At 42.1% G+C, this 18,595-nt stretch overlaps 1 protein-coding gene across 2 annotated transcripts in view; it reads right to left on the bottom strand.

The window, feature by feature from the left end:
* Positions 1-1,567: 1,567 nt before the first annotated feature.
* The window catches only part of NPR3 (natriuretic peptide receptor C/guanylate cyclase C (atrionatriuretic peptide receptor C)), a 106,061-nt gene continuing 89,033 nt past the window's right edge, over positions 1,568-18,595 (bottom strand). Inside the window, exons 5-8 of one of the 2 annotated variants that reach the window (XM_006896794.1) lie at positions 12,546-12,640; positions 7,028-7,163; positions 4,141-4,225; positions 1,568-2,142 (exon numbers count right to left, since the gene is read on the bottom strand). In XM_006896794.1, coding sequence (XP_006896856.1) covers positions 2,031-2,142; positions 4,141-4,225; positions 7,028-7,163; positions 12,546-12,640 — 428 coding nt within the window. In that variant the 3' untranslated portion in view covers positions 1,568-2,030. Of the gene's footprint in view, positions 2,143-4,140; positions 4,229-7,027; positions 7,164-12,545; positions 12,641-18,595 lie in introns of both variants that reach the window. The other variant, XM_006896793.1, reaches the window with a different exon arrangement.

Genomic DNA, 18,595 nt, shown 5'->3' with positions numbered 1-18,595 from the left:
ATGGAAAAGAGGGAGAGGAAGAGGACAGCAATCCCCCTGTTCAGATAAAGACGGGGTCACTCGTTCCCTTCTGCTTTCTTGGATTTAACTTTCCAAGCTAGCTTCCTGCATCCTCCTAGAATTTCTCCAGTTTTGTTTTCTTCCTTTCCTTTTTCACCCTTTTGTTCTAATTTGGCTCTTATTTATTTGCAGCCAATATGAAGAACAACAAGCTAGTTGCTCCAGCTGACTATACCTAATCTTTCATTATGCCTTCCTGCAGGCAGTCTTCCTCATACAGATGTGCCTTGTGCACAAATCATTGGTTCACGTGGGCAGAAGTGGTAGTCGCAGAGGTAGGTCCCGCTTAGAGAGGCAGGTGAACCCCGAGCCAGCCCTCTCATTTGCCTTCAGTGGGACTTCCGGGAGTCACATGCTCCATCACAACCAAGGAATTGTTCAAACTCAGCCGCCAAAGTGAGATTTTCATAGATACTAACGTCATTTTCAAATCTATTCCTCAGGTGCTCAAAATGTCATAGAGAAAAAGACTCAAGGGTTCTATGACAAGATTATTAAACCAATCATGTAACTGCCTGTTCTTCACCAGCCATCCATTTATTTCCCCCTATAAATTCTAAGTGAAGGGGGAACCTGAGTTTAAACCTATGTGTGCAGGACTGGGTGCAATGTAGATATTTAAGAAGTGCTTATTATTTAACATAATCCAAACTCCTCATTTCCACACCCAGCCCAGCATTCTACTCATGGATGATTATAAAGCTCTAGGAAGCTAGTTAAGAGAGAACATATTAAGACATTTCAATCCCTTTGTGGAACTCAAATCACTGTAAATTTCTGTAAAATGCCACACATACTTTTTTTTTTAAAATTTCTCATCCCTGTGCCACTGTCATATTTTAAATTTGTCCTGGAAGGAAAAAAAAAAATCGGCTTAGTTCTAGTAATTTTTCACCCCAAATCCTGAATAATATCACCATTTTGCCAGGATTGGCAGGGTGTGTCTAGCCCTAAAATAACTGGCATTTAAAGCCGGTAAATTGACGGGTAGAACCCTAACTCCTTTAGAGTTTGTAATCTGAATGCATTCATAGATCTGTGTAATTAAAGTAGCACTTAGCGTGAGGCTGTGGCCGAGGAGGTGGCGGGACCGGGAGCAGAAAAGAAGCATCTTTCATCCGCGTTGGCTTGTTGTAGACATTAATCCATGCTTTTAAAATATAAGTGAAATTTAATCTTCAAAATGAAAAAATAGACACATTTTTCTAATTAGGAAAATATAAGATTAAAATACTTAAAAAATAAAATGTTAGTGTGACATAGGGTTTGTTGTTTTTACATTTTAAAAAAAGGAAACCTTTTAGACCTTTTTTAAAATATATATAATATATAAATCATCTTGTCTCACTAATATTTACAACTTTCCAGAGTAGCTCTTATAAGCTACTGGAGGAGACAGGGAGAAAAATTAACCCTCTTTCAAGTTAGAAAGTCAGAACCTGAAAGTAGACTTGGGTGGGAGCTCCCACTGGAGTCTCTTTACCACCATGAGAGGGGCCATAGAGGGATTCTCAACCTTGCAATTTTCTATTACATTCTCCTCTTCCAGGCAGTGTTAAATTCTTTCCAAGAATATTCTATTTGCCCAATGGTTTTATTCTATCAGTCATTTCATTGAAGAAAGCCGCTTTTCCTAGCCTAGTGTGAAAAATGTCCCCCACAGCCACCCAGCTATACAGAGACATCAGATTTTAAAACCATAAACCTAATTATCTACCCCTGAAACAGTATGAACAGCTAACAGAGTGACGTTATCTCTTTCTATTTGTCATGTCGTGAGATGAAAGGCCATGAGGGCTTACGGTGATTACCCATTGTTCCTGAGCTTCTAAAGAGATTTTAAAACAAAAATGACTAACTGCATGAAAGAATGAGTTCTTCAAGAGTGCCCCCTCCATGCCATTGATGTCTTTCATCCCATCTATCTCCTTCAAGAATCTCGAGTAGGGAGAAAAAAAAAAAGACTTCCTTTAAGCCACCGAAAAATGGGACCTGATGGAATCTTCCCGCAACTCCCGATGTTTTCCAATGTTGCTTTCTTCTTGCTGGTTTCGTCTCTCAATGGTTATTCTGTATTTTTTCCTGGGTAAAGAGAAAGTGAATGTAGTAATAAAACCTCCCTTGGCTACAACATACTATGGCTTCTCTTACAAAGAGTGCCCTCAAGGGACATCTGGGTTCAAGCTGATAAATGAGAAGTGACAGAATATGAAACCCTGGTCAGAGATTAAAGTCATGTGCCCAAGGCATTATGCCCTTATTCAAGGAGAAAAATTGGCATGCTTTCCAAAATAGCAAGGAACAAGCCTCCCCCTTCTTCCCTGCATGCCTCGTGGGTTAAGTCTTGTCCATGCTGCCACAGCAGCTCACCCTAACTCCCAGGATATGCCCTAGATAAAGATCCTATTAAGGGTACTGTGACATAAAGGAACAGGAATATAATTGTTCGCACAAAGAGTCTCATACACCCAAAGTGGTATTTTCACGAAGAAATCTTGGTCTAATGACATGAATAAGCCATCACTTGAATGACCAAAGATTTCAAAGGAATGGACCGACCTCACAGTGTTGAACAATTGAGATTCTGAGCACATGAAGATATTATAATTGTATAAAAGCTGGGGTTTAACCACAGTGCTAACAAAGCTCTGGAAGGCTACTGGTAAGTAGCTGTGCTGGCAAACCACAGGCATGTGGTTCAAATCCCCAGTCACGCTCCTTAGGAGAAAGATGGACACGTCCACCGGTGTGATTTACTACATCTGAATGCCTGCTGGAGGGGTCAACTCTGAGTCGATTCTGACTCAATGCCCTAAAACAATAACAACCGATACTAAGTAAGCACTGACCAGCCTGAGAGCTTGTAAATGCTCAGAGATACCACTTCCTCCTTAGAAGGTGAACCAAACTATTTGACTTGGAGGAAGGCTGAGGCCTGGGAAGTCGGTTTCTCCCTTTGTCCAATGTGCCACTTTCACGTAAGTACTTGGTGGTGGCAGTTGTTGAATACTGTTGAGTTGGAATTGATCCACTGCTGACCCTCCAGTGGGTTTTCGGAGGCAGTAAATAGCACAGGAGGAGATTTCTCATCTTTCTCCTGCAAAGTACTAGGTGGGTGATGGGAATCGGGATGAGAATTTCTATGATCAAGGAATTTTAAGGAATGCAACAGAAACCTCTGATCCTACCACCCAGTGTGCTAACCCACTGAACACCAAGCCTGAGGTCACCCCTGAAGAAAAAAAAATGTTATAGAATGAATTTTTTAAAACAACAACAACTTCAGTGCCATCAAGTCAAAACCAAATCATCTCTGAGCCTCCAGGGAGTTTATAGAAGTTGTAAATCACACAGGAGATCACCCATCTTTCTCCGTCTCCCTGGGAATAGCTGGTGGATTTGAACCACTTGTCTCTGGGTTGGTAGCAAAGTTGTTTACTCACTAGACCACTAGTTCCACAACTGACCCTCCACTGGGTTTTCACCCTGCAAGAGATTGTCCATCCTGCTCCAGCGGAGCAGCTGCAGGATTTGAACCATGTGACTTTGGGAGTGCAGCAGAGCTTCTTACCACTGGGCCATCAGAGCTCCCTGGTTGTCTGCTGTAAATCCTAACCACTGTGCTTATGGTTACAATCCTATTTGGGATGGTGTGTCTCTGCTCTATTAATGATGCAGGATTGGTGTGGGGTATATTGTTAGTCAAATTTCTCTGGGACAGAGAAGATATTAAACATCTCTGAGACTGAAGATGAAGAAAGAGAGATGTTAAACCAAAGAAGCCATGGTGAAAGTAGGACTTTCTTTCAGAGCCTTTATAAGAAAAAGTGTTCCCCTACAGACAGCACTCTGAATGCAGACTTCTCATCTTCTAAATTGCGAGAATATAAATTTCTGTTTGTTGACCCTACTCACTGGCAGTATTCCTCTTATAGCAGCATGATATCTTTAAGACAAATGGCTAAGTAGTTGTTGCACTTCTCTGGTAGGAGATATGGTGAATCCGAAGGAAAGTCATGAATGGTAAATAACTAAGGCAGCAAAGGAGCATCTACGTCAAACTTTCTGAGCAGTACTAACCTGAAAAAGTAGAAGGCCATTAGCAAACCAGCTCCTAATAAGGCTCCCACAACGATGCCTGTCACAGCAGATTCCTCTAGGCCACCTGCTTGAGAAACAAACAGAGATTCAGAGTGCATTTGAGAAGCAGGACTGAATGAAGGTCTCCAGTTTGAATCACTTGAGATAAGTTTCTTTTTAAGAAATGTTGTCCTGAGGATCCTGCAAATTCCCTCTTGCCATCTAGGAAGCACTTGAAAAAGTACTAAACAAATATAGTGTTAGGAGGGAACAGATACAATGGCAATATAAACAGATTCAAAAAGGATTTGAGGTGACCTGAAAGTGGAGATTTCCAAATATACCCGTGCTCTTGAAAAAAAAAAAAATAAGGTTAAGCACTTATAACAAAACATTTGCCACTTCAACATTCTTCACATGTGCAAACCATCAGTATGAACAGTGTACATTATATTGTGCAAACATGACTGTTTCTAAATGTTTCCTTCACCCTTAACAGAAACTCAATGTCACCTAATGAATCCTAAGGTACGCCTGATACAGGCCATGGTCTTTGCAATCACTTGTTATGCATCAGAGAGTTGGACAATGACTAGGGAGGATAGAAGGAGAATCGATGCCTTTGAGCTGTGGTGCTGGAGAAGAGTATTGAATGTTCCATGGACTGCCAAGAAAACAAACATATCCATCCTAGAGAGGGTTAAACCAGGCTACTCCTAGAAGGCAAGGATTCTGGGGCTTCGTCTGACATACTTTGGACATGTTGTAAGGAGAGACAAGTCCTTGGAGAGGGACATCATGCTTGGTAGGGTAGAGGGACAGCGCAGGAGGGGAAGACCCTGTATGAGGTGGATTGATTCAGTGACTGGGATAATTGGGATGGGTGTGTCAGAGGCAATGCGATTGGCACAGGATAGAGCAGGGTTTAGGGCTGTTGTACATAGGGTCGCTATGAGTCACAAACGACTCGACGGCACATAACAACAACAACAGCATTCCCCTGATAATCAGCACGTGGGCGATTTCCACCTTTTATCTATTAGAAAGACGGCTACCATGAACATTGGTTTGCAAATATCTGCATTCCTGCTTTCAATAATCTGGCGTATGGAATTAGAAGTGGAATTGCTGAATCAAACTGTAACTCTATGTTGAACATTTAGCTTATCCTCAGGGAAGACAATCAGATGGGCCACTGGGTTGACCCAGCAGGTTGTTTTCACAGATGGATGGTGACACTTCACAATGCTGGGCGTTTGGGTAAAAAAATTCATTGGATTCTATTTCTAGATGTTCTCGCACCAAAGGCCAGAGTTTTATGTCAAAATGTCCTACTTTGCAAAAATGTGAAAATCAATTTGAAACAATCAAATTCAGGAGTGTCCCAATTCTAATATAAAAATGAGAACTCGTTAGTTCGTCTGTGAAACTTTTAATACACAGTCTTCAGTCCCTTCTCTCACTTAACCCGCAAAGCAATCCTAAAAGTGGAGTATATTTTTCTCATTTTATAGAGAAAAAAAATAGTCTTAAAGAGGTTAAGGAATTCTCTTAGGGTCAGAAAACCATCTGGTAATTAGGATGAAACACAAATATAGGCCTAACAATTCCAGACTGTGGTCCTAACACACTTCTTCACTGTCCCTTTTCCATGATTATGGTATAGACATAAATATTCCCAGTTTGAAAAAAGGTTCCTAAAACACAATGATTATTCATATGTTTGGCTAAAATCACCAACTAGAGGGAAAGATCAACATTCACATTGTTCTCCATCAGAAGCTGGTAAAGGGATCTCTTTAAAGCAATGATTCCTAAGACTTTCCCTTTTCTAAGTCCCTTAAAAGAATATCTACTTGCTTCTAGATTGATGCACAAGAATGTTCATAACTTATGGACTTTATTCTTTTTTTCTCTAGTTTCTATATTTATATGAAAGTAATTCATGCTTCATGCTAAATACATTATTTACCTTACACAAACTTTGTTATTTTTTTTTTATTTTAAAAAAAGTTTGTGGTGTTTATTTGGTTTTTTTTCTTCCTTTTCTTTTTCCCAAGGAATCCATGCATTGTGGACTTTCTTCTTATGTGGTATCTTGTAGATTTCCAGGGACTTAGTCAGGAATGACTCTTACAGGGAAGGACCAGAACCTAGAGACAGGCATCATTCTTGGCAAAGTAGAGGGCCAGAGAAAGAGGAGGACGTTCAGTGAGGAAGACTGGCACTGTTCTCCTGGAGCTCACTGGATCTGTAAACTCCTGATAAAGGTGGTATCAGTGGGCTCAAACAGAGCAGGACCGTGCAGGTAGCATTTTGTTGTTGTGCTTAGGGTCATTATGATGTAAAATTAACTCAAAGGGGAGAAACAAAAAGGGACAAAATATATTTGAGCCACAGGAGAAGACTACAAACTTTTTTATTTCTATTTTTAAAATTTCATACTGACTATAAACTTTGACATTCAGAAGGAAACTTAACATGAGACAAGCTCTCTCACAACAGATAGAGGATATCTTTATTTCCCCTAAATTAGAATCCTCAAATACTAAAATGTTGATAAAGTAAAAATAGAAAATCCTCTTCCATTTTGGAAGAGGAAGGTTGTGGTTAGATGCTGTTGAGGGAGCACAGACTCACAGTGACCCTAATTACAACAGAAAGAAATCCTGACTGATCCTATGAGATCCATCCTCAGCATTTCTGCTATCCTGGAGCTCACTGGAACTGTAAAAAGGTGATATCTGTGACTCTCCTCCACTCATTTAAAAAGGAAATCATAACTTTCAGAACGTGACCTCCTAGAGAACACTTATGGTGGAAATCTGCACTCTACCAACATTATATGTGACGGAATAAATAGTAAAAATTAAGCTTCGAAACTTACATGATTTGCAAGGAGAGGTGTTTGTATGCTCCACAATTCTGGTTTCGTCTATTCTCAGCTTTAAAGGTCCCCAAGGATATTTTACATTTGGCCGCATTTCAAAACGACCTTCTTTCCCAAAGTAATCACCAATGACCTAGAAAAATTAAAAAAAAAATTATTATGCATACACACATGAACTGGAAGACCAAAGGTTAAATGGGGGCTTTAAAATATGAGGTAAAAATAGGCATAGAATGATGGTAATAAACGATATAAAATGAACGTGTACAAATGATTGCATAAAACATAGAGTACATTTACAAAACATGATGTACACGAATTATTACATGCAAACCAATAAATACTTTGTTAAAAATCCAGAGAGTTATCTGTTTCTAGTGGAAGAAGCACCCAGCATTGTACTGGTATTCCCTAAAGGCCCTACCTCTGGGTGTGTAAAGACTGGAAGGCCATCCATTCCATCAGCACCCACCTTGAAACAGGAAGTACTTCAGAAGAACAAAGAGCAGAGGTGAGCTGTCCTAGAGAGATCATACTTACTACTACTAATAGATACTACTGTACATGCTGACTTTAATGGTGGGCTCCTGAAGGCTTTCCAAGCCAAGATTTAGAGTCACCAAAGGTGCTGCTGAGGTGGCATTATTTACTCATTATTTAGAGAAGAACTGTAGCTCCCCGTGGCAGCTACAGTTAAGTGTGTCCAGAAAGTTTCCATGGCCAAGAATGCAGTCAAAGGAAGTGATGGATCCACCTGAGGCATACCCATCCTCAAGGCAGAGTCCTTAGCCTGGGTCTCTGTCGGTTAGTACTACTAGGCTAACAAGGAGGATTTCCCCTATCAGGACACTATGTCCTGAAATACACAGGTTTTCCCTTGCTCTTTTGATACTACACTGCTCCACCAGTCAGCCACACAGCACTGAACTGTTGGCCACATGTAACTGACCAAGTTACTCTGACTGACATAAGAGAGAGAGTACTCATGTGTCAGGGATGAAGAAGGGAGAGATGGTGTCTAGTGTCCATGCAGGTTACACATTTTATAGGAACATCTTATACCACTCTGTGATGTTAAGGGTTCATCATTTAAAATGGTTTTCTTAGCCACTAAATTTTACTTTGCCATGCAGATGGGCTGTGTGATCCAGGCCATAGTCTTCACAATTACTTGCTTTGCATTAGGACATGATTACCAAGGATGACAGAAGAAGAATTGATGCGTTTGAGTTATGGTGCTGGAGAAGAGAAATGAACATACCATGGACTGCCAAGAGAACTAAAAGGTCTGTCCTAGAGAGGATAAAACCAAGCTGCTCCTTAGAGGCAAAGATTTTGAGACTCCATCTCACATACTTTGGACATGTAGACAGGAGGGACAAGCCTTTGAAGAAGGACATCATGCTTGGAAGGGTCAAGGGACAGCACAGGAATGGAATACCTCAGATGAGATGGACTGACACAATAACTGGGGTAATGAGGATGTGTCAGAATCAGTGAGATTGGCTCAGGATAGAGCAGGGTTCAGAGCTATTGTGCATAAGTTCTCTATGAGTCTTAGTCAAGTCTATGCCATGTAACAACAGCAACATATGGAGAGGCAGGAATATGTGAATAGGGTGTTCAGCTACCCACAAGGGATTTAATGGCTAGTCTCACTACTAAATTGAGCAGACTCTGTGGCAGATTTGAAAGTCTCATCACCAGCAAAAGGACCAGCAGGCATACAGTGCGTGCCCTTAGGGCCCAGAGATTCTTGCACCGTTTACAACAACAGCAGCCTTGGCTGCAGCAGAGAACCAGGACTTGACATGAGATGGAGCTGGTCATGGGACTGCCCTAGAACCAGAACAAGGAGCTCTTGCCCACATTTGTTGGTGGACATAGGGAGGGCAGGGTTTGACATACAATGGAGTGTTACTCAGCCATAATTTGCAGGACTGAGAGCTTGGTAGCACTTCGAGCACTTTGGAAGATGTCCTGACTGAGTGAATGTGCTCTGCTGCTAACGTGAACTATATATAGCCTTCTGACTTCCCTAATACAGTTCTGTGTCGTCTGTGAGCTATCACATTAGATTTTGGAACCAGTAAATCAGTAAAGATCGGTGTTAGTATGAGTAGAAAGAGGTGGGGGGGAGTGTGGAAGACATTGTCTGACCTCAGGGGAATTGGTTTGTGTTGTGGCTATTGTTGACAGGGACAGTTCCCCCTTGTGGAGTTGGTAAAGGTCAGATATGACCATTCCCACGCAGCCCTTGCTCTTTTTACACAATTAACTCAACATACAAATAAAGCATTGTTATTGTTTCTCATAGAGCTGATTCTAACTCATAACAACCCTTTACGGCAGAGTACAACTGCCACATGGAGGTCCCCAGGCTCCAATCCTATGTCCTCAGAGCAGCTGGTGGATTTGAACTGGCTGTCTTTACGGTGATGGCACAACTCCTTACCATTAAGGCACCAGAGAGCCCTAACTAAAGCATCAGGAACCCTTGCCAGGTTGGCAAACTATTCCTGACCTCTGGATTCCCTCTCTTCTCTGATGATTTCTCTCTTTCCACACTTTCATTTCTTTTTTTTTTAAACATTTCTCAAAGTATATTGCATGCTAGGCTACTCAGTGAGGAGAGTAGTGCTGGGGGTTGGGGTTGGGAGGGCTTATATGGGGTTTTAGCAAGCCACTCTCTCATTTCAAGGCTGCTCTCTCTCCCTCTCAGGTGGCTCCTTGGGCTCCTGGAACCAGCAATTTTTTTTTCCACAGGTCATCCCTCAGCTTCTGTTAACATGGCTGTTCTAACAGCTCTCTGGAGGCTCTGAGTAGTACAATTGGTTAAGATGTTCAGTCACTAATCATATAGGACAGAGGTCCAAATCTACCTTGAGGGGAAAAAGAAAGAGCTGAAGAAGAAAGAGCTGACAATCTAACTTCCAGAAAACAACCACTGGAAACCCAGAAGTTTCATGTTGACACATATGAGGTTACCACATCAAGTCAACTTGAAAAACCACTTGGGAGGGGGAGCAGTTTGTTTTGTATCTGTTCCCTGAACCCTGATCTAAAAGTTTCTAAGCATCTTCCTACCCAGGTTCTCAGGATTTGTCTCCAATTTGTGACAGCTGCCTGTGACATCTCTTCACATCTCTCTCCAGAAGGATCACTTCTCCCATACTTGCCTCAGATTCCCACAGGCTCTTCCATTGTTGTTGTTGTTGTTGTTGTGTGATGTAAAGCCATAACCACCTCATAGCTGACCCTCCAGTGGTGTTTCAAAGGCAGTACATTGCACAAGAGGAGCCCATTCTGCTCTCTCAGAGCAGACGGTGAATTTGAACCACATGCCTGTGGGACTGCAGTGCAGCTTCTGACCATTATTAGGCCACTGGAGCTCCCGCTTTCAAGTCACAGTAAAAACAATTCCAGGTATCCACTAAAACAGAACAGCAGGCAGCAGTTGCTGAACCCTGAATACTCTCCAAGTGCTTGGCACACTCTGTCCTAGGTCCTCACCTCGACCCTAGAATGAATGACTGCCTGCCTGCTTGCCTTTACACGTGGGACAAGTGGAATGTGGGTGAGACTCAGAGTGACAAATGCAAAAAGGCCACTCAATAAGCTGAGTGAGTGTGCTGAGTGCCAGGGACTCTTTCAAGCTAAGTGCACGTGCACATTAAGAAAAATATCAGCACCACAGTCAGGCAAATGAGACAAGGTGCTTGTGGGGCAGTGAGAGGGAGCGAGGATGCACTCACAATGCAAGTGGCCTATTCAATTTGAAACCTTGCATATTTAGAATATGCTATTGCTATTAGATGCCATCGAGCCCAGTACAACTCCTAGGGACCCTATAAACAACAGATCTGAACTCTGTCCTATCCTGTGCCATCCTCATCCTGACTGACTTGAGCCCATTACTGCAGTTACTGTGTTTATCCATCTCTTTGTGGTTTTTCCTCTCTTTCACAGACCCTCCAACTTTCCATGCATAATGTCTCTTGCCAAACAAGAAACTCTCCTAGCTACATGTCCAAAAATATGAGAGAAAGCTTCACTACCTTTGCCTCCAAGGAACACTCTGACTACACTTTTTCCAAGACATACCTGTTCATTCTTTTGGCAGTCTATGGGATACTCAGTACTCTTCTCCAGCCTCACAACTCAAAAATGTATCGATTCCCCTCCTGTCATCCTTATTCACTGTCCAACTCTCAGAAGAATGGCAGGTGATTGAAAATCTGGCACCCCCTAGTCTTCAGTATTTTGGGGAGGTCCCTGACAGCAGACTGGCTCAATGTAACATGTCTTCTGATCTTCTGACTGCTAAGGTAAAGGGTGTTGATTGTTAATCCAAGAAAGATGAAACCATTGACAGCTTCAATCTTTTCTCCACCTATCATGATGTTTCTGTGGCCCCATTGGTGAGGCCCTTTGTTTTCCCAGTGTTGAGATGTAATCCATACAGAAGGCTTGATCAGATTTGTTGAAGACTCCCAACAAAATGGATTGACACAGTGACTGTAACAACGGGCTCAAACATGGAGGAGATTGTAAGCAGTGTGCAGAATGGGGCAACATTCTAATCTGTTGTTCATAACACTTTAATGTGTCGTAGTTGACCTGAAAGCACGTAACAACATTTCTGACTTACAACAATCCCATTTGCCAGAGCAGAACTGCCCATGGGGTTTCCTAGACTGTAACCTCTGGGAGAGCAGATCACCAAGTCTTTATTCCAGACTGGTTGATGGGTTAGAATCCAAGGGCTCCAGATACAGAGATATGTATGTATATATAATATACATTGCTGTCATATGCCTAGATAACACATACTCTATAAGATGATAGATAGATAGATAGATAGATAGATAGATAGATAGATAGATAGATAGATAGATAGATAGAAAATATGATATTTGGAAAGTACTTTTCTAGATCCTATTTTATCCGGTCCTCACAACAATCACATGAGGACAACCCAGAAGCAAGCTATCTAGGATTTCCGTGTTACAGCTGAAGAAATTGAGGCAGGGAGCTCACACTCCAGCCAGTGCCAGAGACTCAACTTTGTGTCCAGGACCTTTTCTGCTCTTCATGATGCTCTTCTGAAACTATGGAATCTTCTGAAATATCAACCCTTGTTTATATTATTCTAAAGCACACACACAGAGAGAGAGAGAGAGAGAGAGAAATTCTAAATTTTAAAGAGATGGGGAGACCACTTCATGTCTTTCATCCAGATGAGCCTCTCTTGCTTCTTAGGACTGAAGAATGATTCTTGGCCATTTGAGGGGGGTGGGGTTCCCCCAATTGGGATGAACATGCACCTATTTCCTGAAGGTCCCCTGATAACTCTCCCCCAAGCGTGAGATCTCACCATGTGGACTCTCTGGTGTTTTCAACTTATTTTTATTTGACTGCTTTGGGACAGCACCTCTGCCGCCAGGAAAAACACATTCATTCCTCCTTCTCAGCAAGAAGGAGGAGCGACTGGTGGAGAAGTCTGGACGCTTACCTCCTGGGTGCCCGCCTCCGTGTCGGTCATGGCGATCACAGAGAAATCCCCATACCGGTCTCCGTTGGCATCTATGGACACCTGGCCGGCAATACCTAGAGGTCGACACACGACAAACTAAGAGTGAGTGGCTTCAAAGATCCCCTGCCTGCCAGCAAAAACAAGAACACCAACTGACAGGACTCTTTAAACAAACTAATGCCACAGGAAATCTCATCAGACGGAGCATTTTTGTTGGCATTTGGGAGACATTGTAATTTCATCTGTGTCTGCATTCCTAAATTCTTAGCATTTCTCCAGTTTAAAAAGAAAAAGAAATAAGTGGCTTTCTTTGAGGAACACGATTTGTTGGGTTGTTTTTAAAAAAATTGCATAGATGTTGAAAGCAGTATGCTTATCCTAGAGTTTTTTATTTAACAAATAAATTCGTAAAATATAAATGCATAAAGACTGAGCAGTGCAGGTACATTTATAGGAGCGTCATGGATTCACATTATCAAAATCATGTTTGAAGGAAAAGCATCACTGGCTGGCCTGAGACTTAGGAGATGTGCTTGAAGCACAGGAATGGGAAGAGTTCATGGATAATAGCTGAACCAACAGTTAAACAGGAGCAATGTCCCCTTATCCCTGTTTTCTTTATTCATTATTCATGTAGATGCTTCTTGAATCACTTCTAGGTATTGAATCTGGTGCTGCAGCTGAGGTAAATGGGAATCAGAGGCACATTCTCTGCTAAAGGCAACATGGACTAGTTGTTGTTGTTGTTAAGTGCCATCTAGCCGAGTATGACTCATAACGACCCAATGAACAATGGATCTGAACCCAGTCCTACCTTGGACCATCCTCATCATCTCTGAAATACCTGTGCCCATTGCTGCAGTCACTGTGTCAATCTCTCTCGTTAAGGGTCTTCTTCCCATTTACTGACCCTCCACCTATCCAAGCATGACATCCGTTTTCCAAGGAATGGTCCTTCCTAACAACATGGCCAAAGGGATTTAGCATATTTTCACTGGAATCTTACTGTCAACATTCAAATCTCAGCCTTCACATTTACAGGCTCTGTGACTTGAGACAAGGGACATGGCCCTCTGTACCCCAGTCTCCAAAACTGTGAAGTAAGCAGAATAGGGTCGCTCTCCCAAGAGGTTCAAACTATTCCAAAAGCTTCCAGTCACTGGAAACTCCATAGAGGGTAGGGGGGGCCACTGTGAGTCAGAATCAATTCAAAGACAGCTGGTCTGATGTTTGGTTTTATTAAGTTGATACTGAGCAGAGTAAATAACCGAAAGCCAGTAAAGAACTTTCCACACATGCTTAATAGATGTTAATTTCTTCTATTATTACTAGTATCACTATACTTGAAATCTGACCCAGGACACCTGGCCATTCCAGAACCACTCCTCAAAGAAAGAGCTCTCACATCCTCTTGGAGAATCAAAGAGCAGTAGAGTAAACGTGTTTTACAGGACAGTGTAGGAAGTTTGTGATTTAGACCATCGACAGCAATCAGAAAACTGTAATATTCTAGGTGTTGGAGAAGAATGTTGAATATACCATGAATTATGAAAGGAACAAACAAATCTGTCTTTAAAAAGACAACTGGTGTTCCTTAGATGCAAAGATGGTAAGACTTCCACTCTCCTGCTTTGGACATGTTATCAGGAGAGTCCACGCTGTTGGAAAGGACCTCATGTTCAGCAAAGTAGAAGCTCATCAAAAACTAGGAAAACCGTCATTGGCACATAGACACAGCAGGACATTCAAACCTGTCAGCTAACATGAAGATGATGCTGGAATGGACAACATTTCACCCTATCAATACCTAAGTTCCCTATGAGTTGGAAGTAACTCATCGCAGCAGTATTCAAGGAGGCCTAGGAACCCAAAGGGACCCGAGAGGATGTGATGTATCTGGGGACAGCTGAGCTCATGTGGGCAAGAGACCGCTGAGACTCAAGGCTGAAGCTGGGTGGCCAGTGTCCACATGAAGGATCTGAACTTACTTGGTCTAGCAGTGGGGGTTAGAATACAAAAGCAAATGTGCATCATTAACTGGTATTAACTCTGTCTATGTGATCACTTTCCTGCACTAATTAAGAGAACATATCAGGCACAGTCTAATTAACCAGAGCTATTTGTTTTCTTTCCTTTTAAACTGCGGTAGAGCTCCATGTAACTCTTAATTGGTGTTGCTATTGATTTGGTTCTCTCCGGAAGCACTGACTCCTCTAGTAAAATGGATGTCTGGGAAGAAGGATCCAGGGGAAAGTTCCATCCTCTAGTGTGGTTTGGAGAGGGCAGGTATTTGGGTTTACTGTCCTTTGGGTTGTGGTTTGAGGGCCCACTGATTTTTCCAGACTTTGGTGAATTTTGCCAGAAACAGAATGGAGCTCCCATTCATCTTGACTGTTTTGTTTCTTAACACAGACTGATTACAAAAGAGAGGCAGACCTCAACTACAGGTACCCTAGACACCCTGCAAAATCTTACATGAGAAATATCTTTCTCAAAACATCTGCATTTTATCTCCAAACAGCCATGTGCCATTTTGTTCAGGGGGGGTATGATGATGCGTGAAGTGTTTTGCACAGTATTTCATAAGACGAGGTAGTCCCAGTAATCCAAGACCTCACTACACCTTCCAGATATTACAGTTCTGCCAAGAAGTGGGGTGAGAACCCTTCGGGTGGCCAATTAGTGAAGTGAGGCTTCACCTGTGAGTACTGAACAGAAGGTGAGATTGTCAGGCCAAGAGTAGAATTCTCCTGTTTAAATTTCCCTTATTCCTTAGTAAGTAAAGAGGCTTCCCACCCTCACTTATATGAGACCATAAAAGAGTTCAAGGTTGAAGCTTCAGTGTTTTTTTACCTTGTCACCGTGACCTCTCCCACAAAGAGCTTCTTCCCAGGCTATTTATTGAAAGCCTTGAGAGGTGGTCAAATGTTTCTCGGCAATAAAATCCAAATTTGTCAAATAACAACCTGAGTATTTTTCCCCTGACAACTTAGTGGTCACTTACAGGTTACTTGTTTTCATTTTCCAGATACCGTAAGAGTTCCTCTGGGCCCACCCTTGGATGGGACGTTATCTGGCAAAGAAATCTGGCTCTCCAAACAATTCAAACCCCAAACTGAGTTTGGCTTCAATTATCTGTACATTTGGGCAAATGGAATTCTAACTGAAGACTGGGCTATACAATTGATTGTTTCAGAATTGGTTTCAGATGGCCTGCATTGACTTGGCCCTAAGATGCAAGTGTCAAGGTGACCTCAGGGAAAATTTAGCCCATGCCCTGGGTTCCAGCCACTACAGGCGCCTGCCCTTCCTTTCACAGGCGCCCCTGGTGGTGCCCTCTGCCGCCACCACCGCCAACTCTGGCTCTTGCTCTCCTGTCAAAAGACCAAGGACAAATGACCACACCAGGTAGTGAGTAAGAGCTAAGAATGGGCTGTGGCCAACCAAGATTCTGTCTGCACACACACGGGTTTCTCCGAGTATTGTGTACCACTTCTGGGAAATCTGACTCTGTCCTAATATGCCCCCTGAATTCTTCCCTTTGATTCTAGCTCCTCAGACGAATTAGTAAGAAGTGAGGCAAGATAATCCTATGAGTTTAATTACGTATGCCTTAGACTCTACCTAAGTTAAGGGATGACAGTCTGATTTGAGTAAGACATGGCACCCACTATGTTCACCAGGGAGAAATTAAATCAACCAACTGCCCTCATAACTACCGCCGACACAATGCTACATGGAGCCTCTACTACCCTGCCCTTTTAAAAGAAGCTGGGACGGGCTAGAGCAGTGGAATCGGTAGGAGCCCCAGTTGGGAATGGGGAGAAACTGTCCAAAATTTAAGCTTGCCATATTTATTTCTGTCATTGAAAAAGGCATTCGTTGATATATAAGTAATAATAGCTATATTAACTACATATATGCATTAAAGAATTCCGAGAAGAGCTGATGTGACACAGAACTAGCAGGGCTCTTACCAGCGAAAGATTTGCCCAGCCTTCTTGTTATTCATGTAAAGGAGGAAAAGCCACAAGACCAAAAAGGACTAGTCAGTGGTTCGGATGCAGAGTTCCTGGCCTGACCCAGTAATCTGGACTCTATCAGTGGCTTTAAAATGATATCACTTTTATGACAAAGCATGGTTTTCCATCTCATTTGGTAAAATCCAAAGTTCCTACCTAAGGCCCCGGGATGCACCTCTCTGACATCTCCGGCCATGCTGACCACCATCACACAATCTGCTCAAGATTCACACACCTCTTCTGGGAAAGCTGAGCACATTCATAACAAATGCACGCGGGGGTGTTGCGTTTGCTGCCCCTAGATGATTCTTTACCTTCAGGAGCCATAGTACTTGCCCCCATCCCCCTTCCCTCATGTTTCTTCTTAACTCTCATTTTATCAGAATGGGCTTCTCTGGGCACCACATCTATGAATAACAATCCCACCCAAAACTTTCTGTCACTTTCTATCTCCCTATTTGTTACACATTTCATTTTGTCCCCCTCAAAATTTGTGTTGTACATCTTAACCTCTCCGCTGGTAGTGACAATCCCCTTTGGAAATGAGGTGCCTTTGTTATGTTAATGAGACATGATTGGTGTAGGGTGTGTCTTTAAAAAAATTTCACTCTTTTATGATTGCATTTTTGCAAAACTGCCAAACCACTGGGAACTATCTGAGAGGGGGAAACATACAACTCAATCCGTGACAACTTTCCTGTATAAATTATTTGAGATAAGATCTAAAAATGCACATGTGCTGGCAAGAGCCATTAAATCATGCTAGACAGAATCATAGAAAACTATTAAGAGTGATTATGTTGGGGACAGGAGCTTGGGTGGGAAGGAAAGCTTTCACTTTTCATTTTGTATATTTTTGTACTGTTCAAATTTTCTAGCCAAGAATAATTTCACTCTTGGGCAATTTTCAAATAGCAACAGAGGTTGCCTGAGTGATGAGATTGTGGGTTATTCATTTGTTCTTAAACTTTCTGTATTTGAGAAAATAACTAATGTACACTAGTTAAAAATATGGGGAAAGAATCAGAGGTCTCTAATCACACAGGCGTAAGCTAATACTTCCTGAGTTTGACAAAGACCAATACAGACTGAATATATTATGGTAAATCTTGGAAAACAGCTTGCTTTAAAGCTTGTCACAGCACTCTTCATAAACTTATTCTTTTGTGAACTAGGCTTACCATCAATTTAATTTCAAGAATGGAATTATTAATGCATTAAGTTGTTCATAAGATCAATATGAGTCGCCTACAACTCAATGGCACTTAACAACAACATAGTGGACAGAAAGTGATGCTACCAGCCAAAGGGGGATGACTTTAATCCACAGCCCTCAGGCCTGCTTTTAATTGGTTTTGGTCAGACATTCTTCTATGTCGTATAGCCCTGGTCTGTCCATTTTCTGTACAGAGGTAACTTGTAGTTGCTGTGATGCTAAACACTGTGACACTGATGTGTCAAATGTGATAATGGATAGCCATGGTGGACAGTGTTTGGTGGAGCTACGCAATTAAAACAAGCTTGAAAGCAGGAGTGGCATCCACTTCCAAAATGACTTGCCTCTGGAATCTGGAAAAATGATGAAAGTTATACAAGTGTTCAGGTCTTTCATTCATAGGGTTGCTACGAGTCGTCTATGACTCGACGACGGCTCTTAACAACAATCAGAAGGAGAACTAGGCATTTTCTATTTTAGTAGGACTTTTTCAAAACACATTCATTCATAGCCATTGGGTCAGAAATGACCCATAGCTGACCCTCCAGTGGGTTTTCAGAGACTGTAAGTTGCATGAGAACAGATGACCATCTTTCTCCCATGAAGCGATTGGTGGATTCAAACCATCTGCCTCTGAGTTGGCAACACAACTCCAGACCCACTAGGCCACTAAATCTCACATGGAATACACCATTTAATTTTCACAGTAAGCCTGTGAAGTGAGTTGATCTTGACTTTACAACAGAGAAAAGCAGAACATCAGCAAGGACCCTCAGCGATAATGGGGCGGC

The sequence above is a fragment of the Elephantulus edwardii genome, unplaced genomic scaffold (genome assembly GCF_000299155.1).
Source record: "Elephantulus edwardii isolate Elephantulus edwardi_28Jun2011 unplaced genomic scaffold, EleEdw1.0 scaffold00191, whole genome shotgun sequence".
NCBI lineage: Eukaryota > Metazoa > Chordata > Mammalia > Macroscelidea > Macroscelididae > Elephantulus > Elephantulus edwardii.
This window is presented reverse-complemented; position numbering and strand designations above follow the sequence as displayed.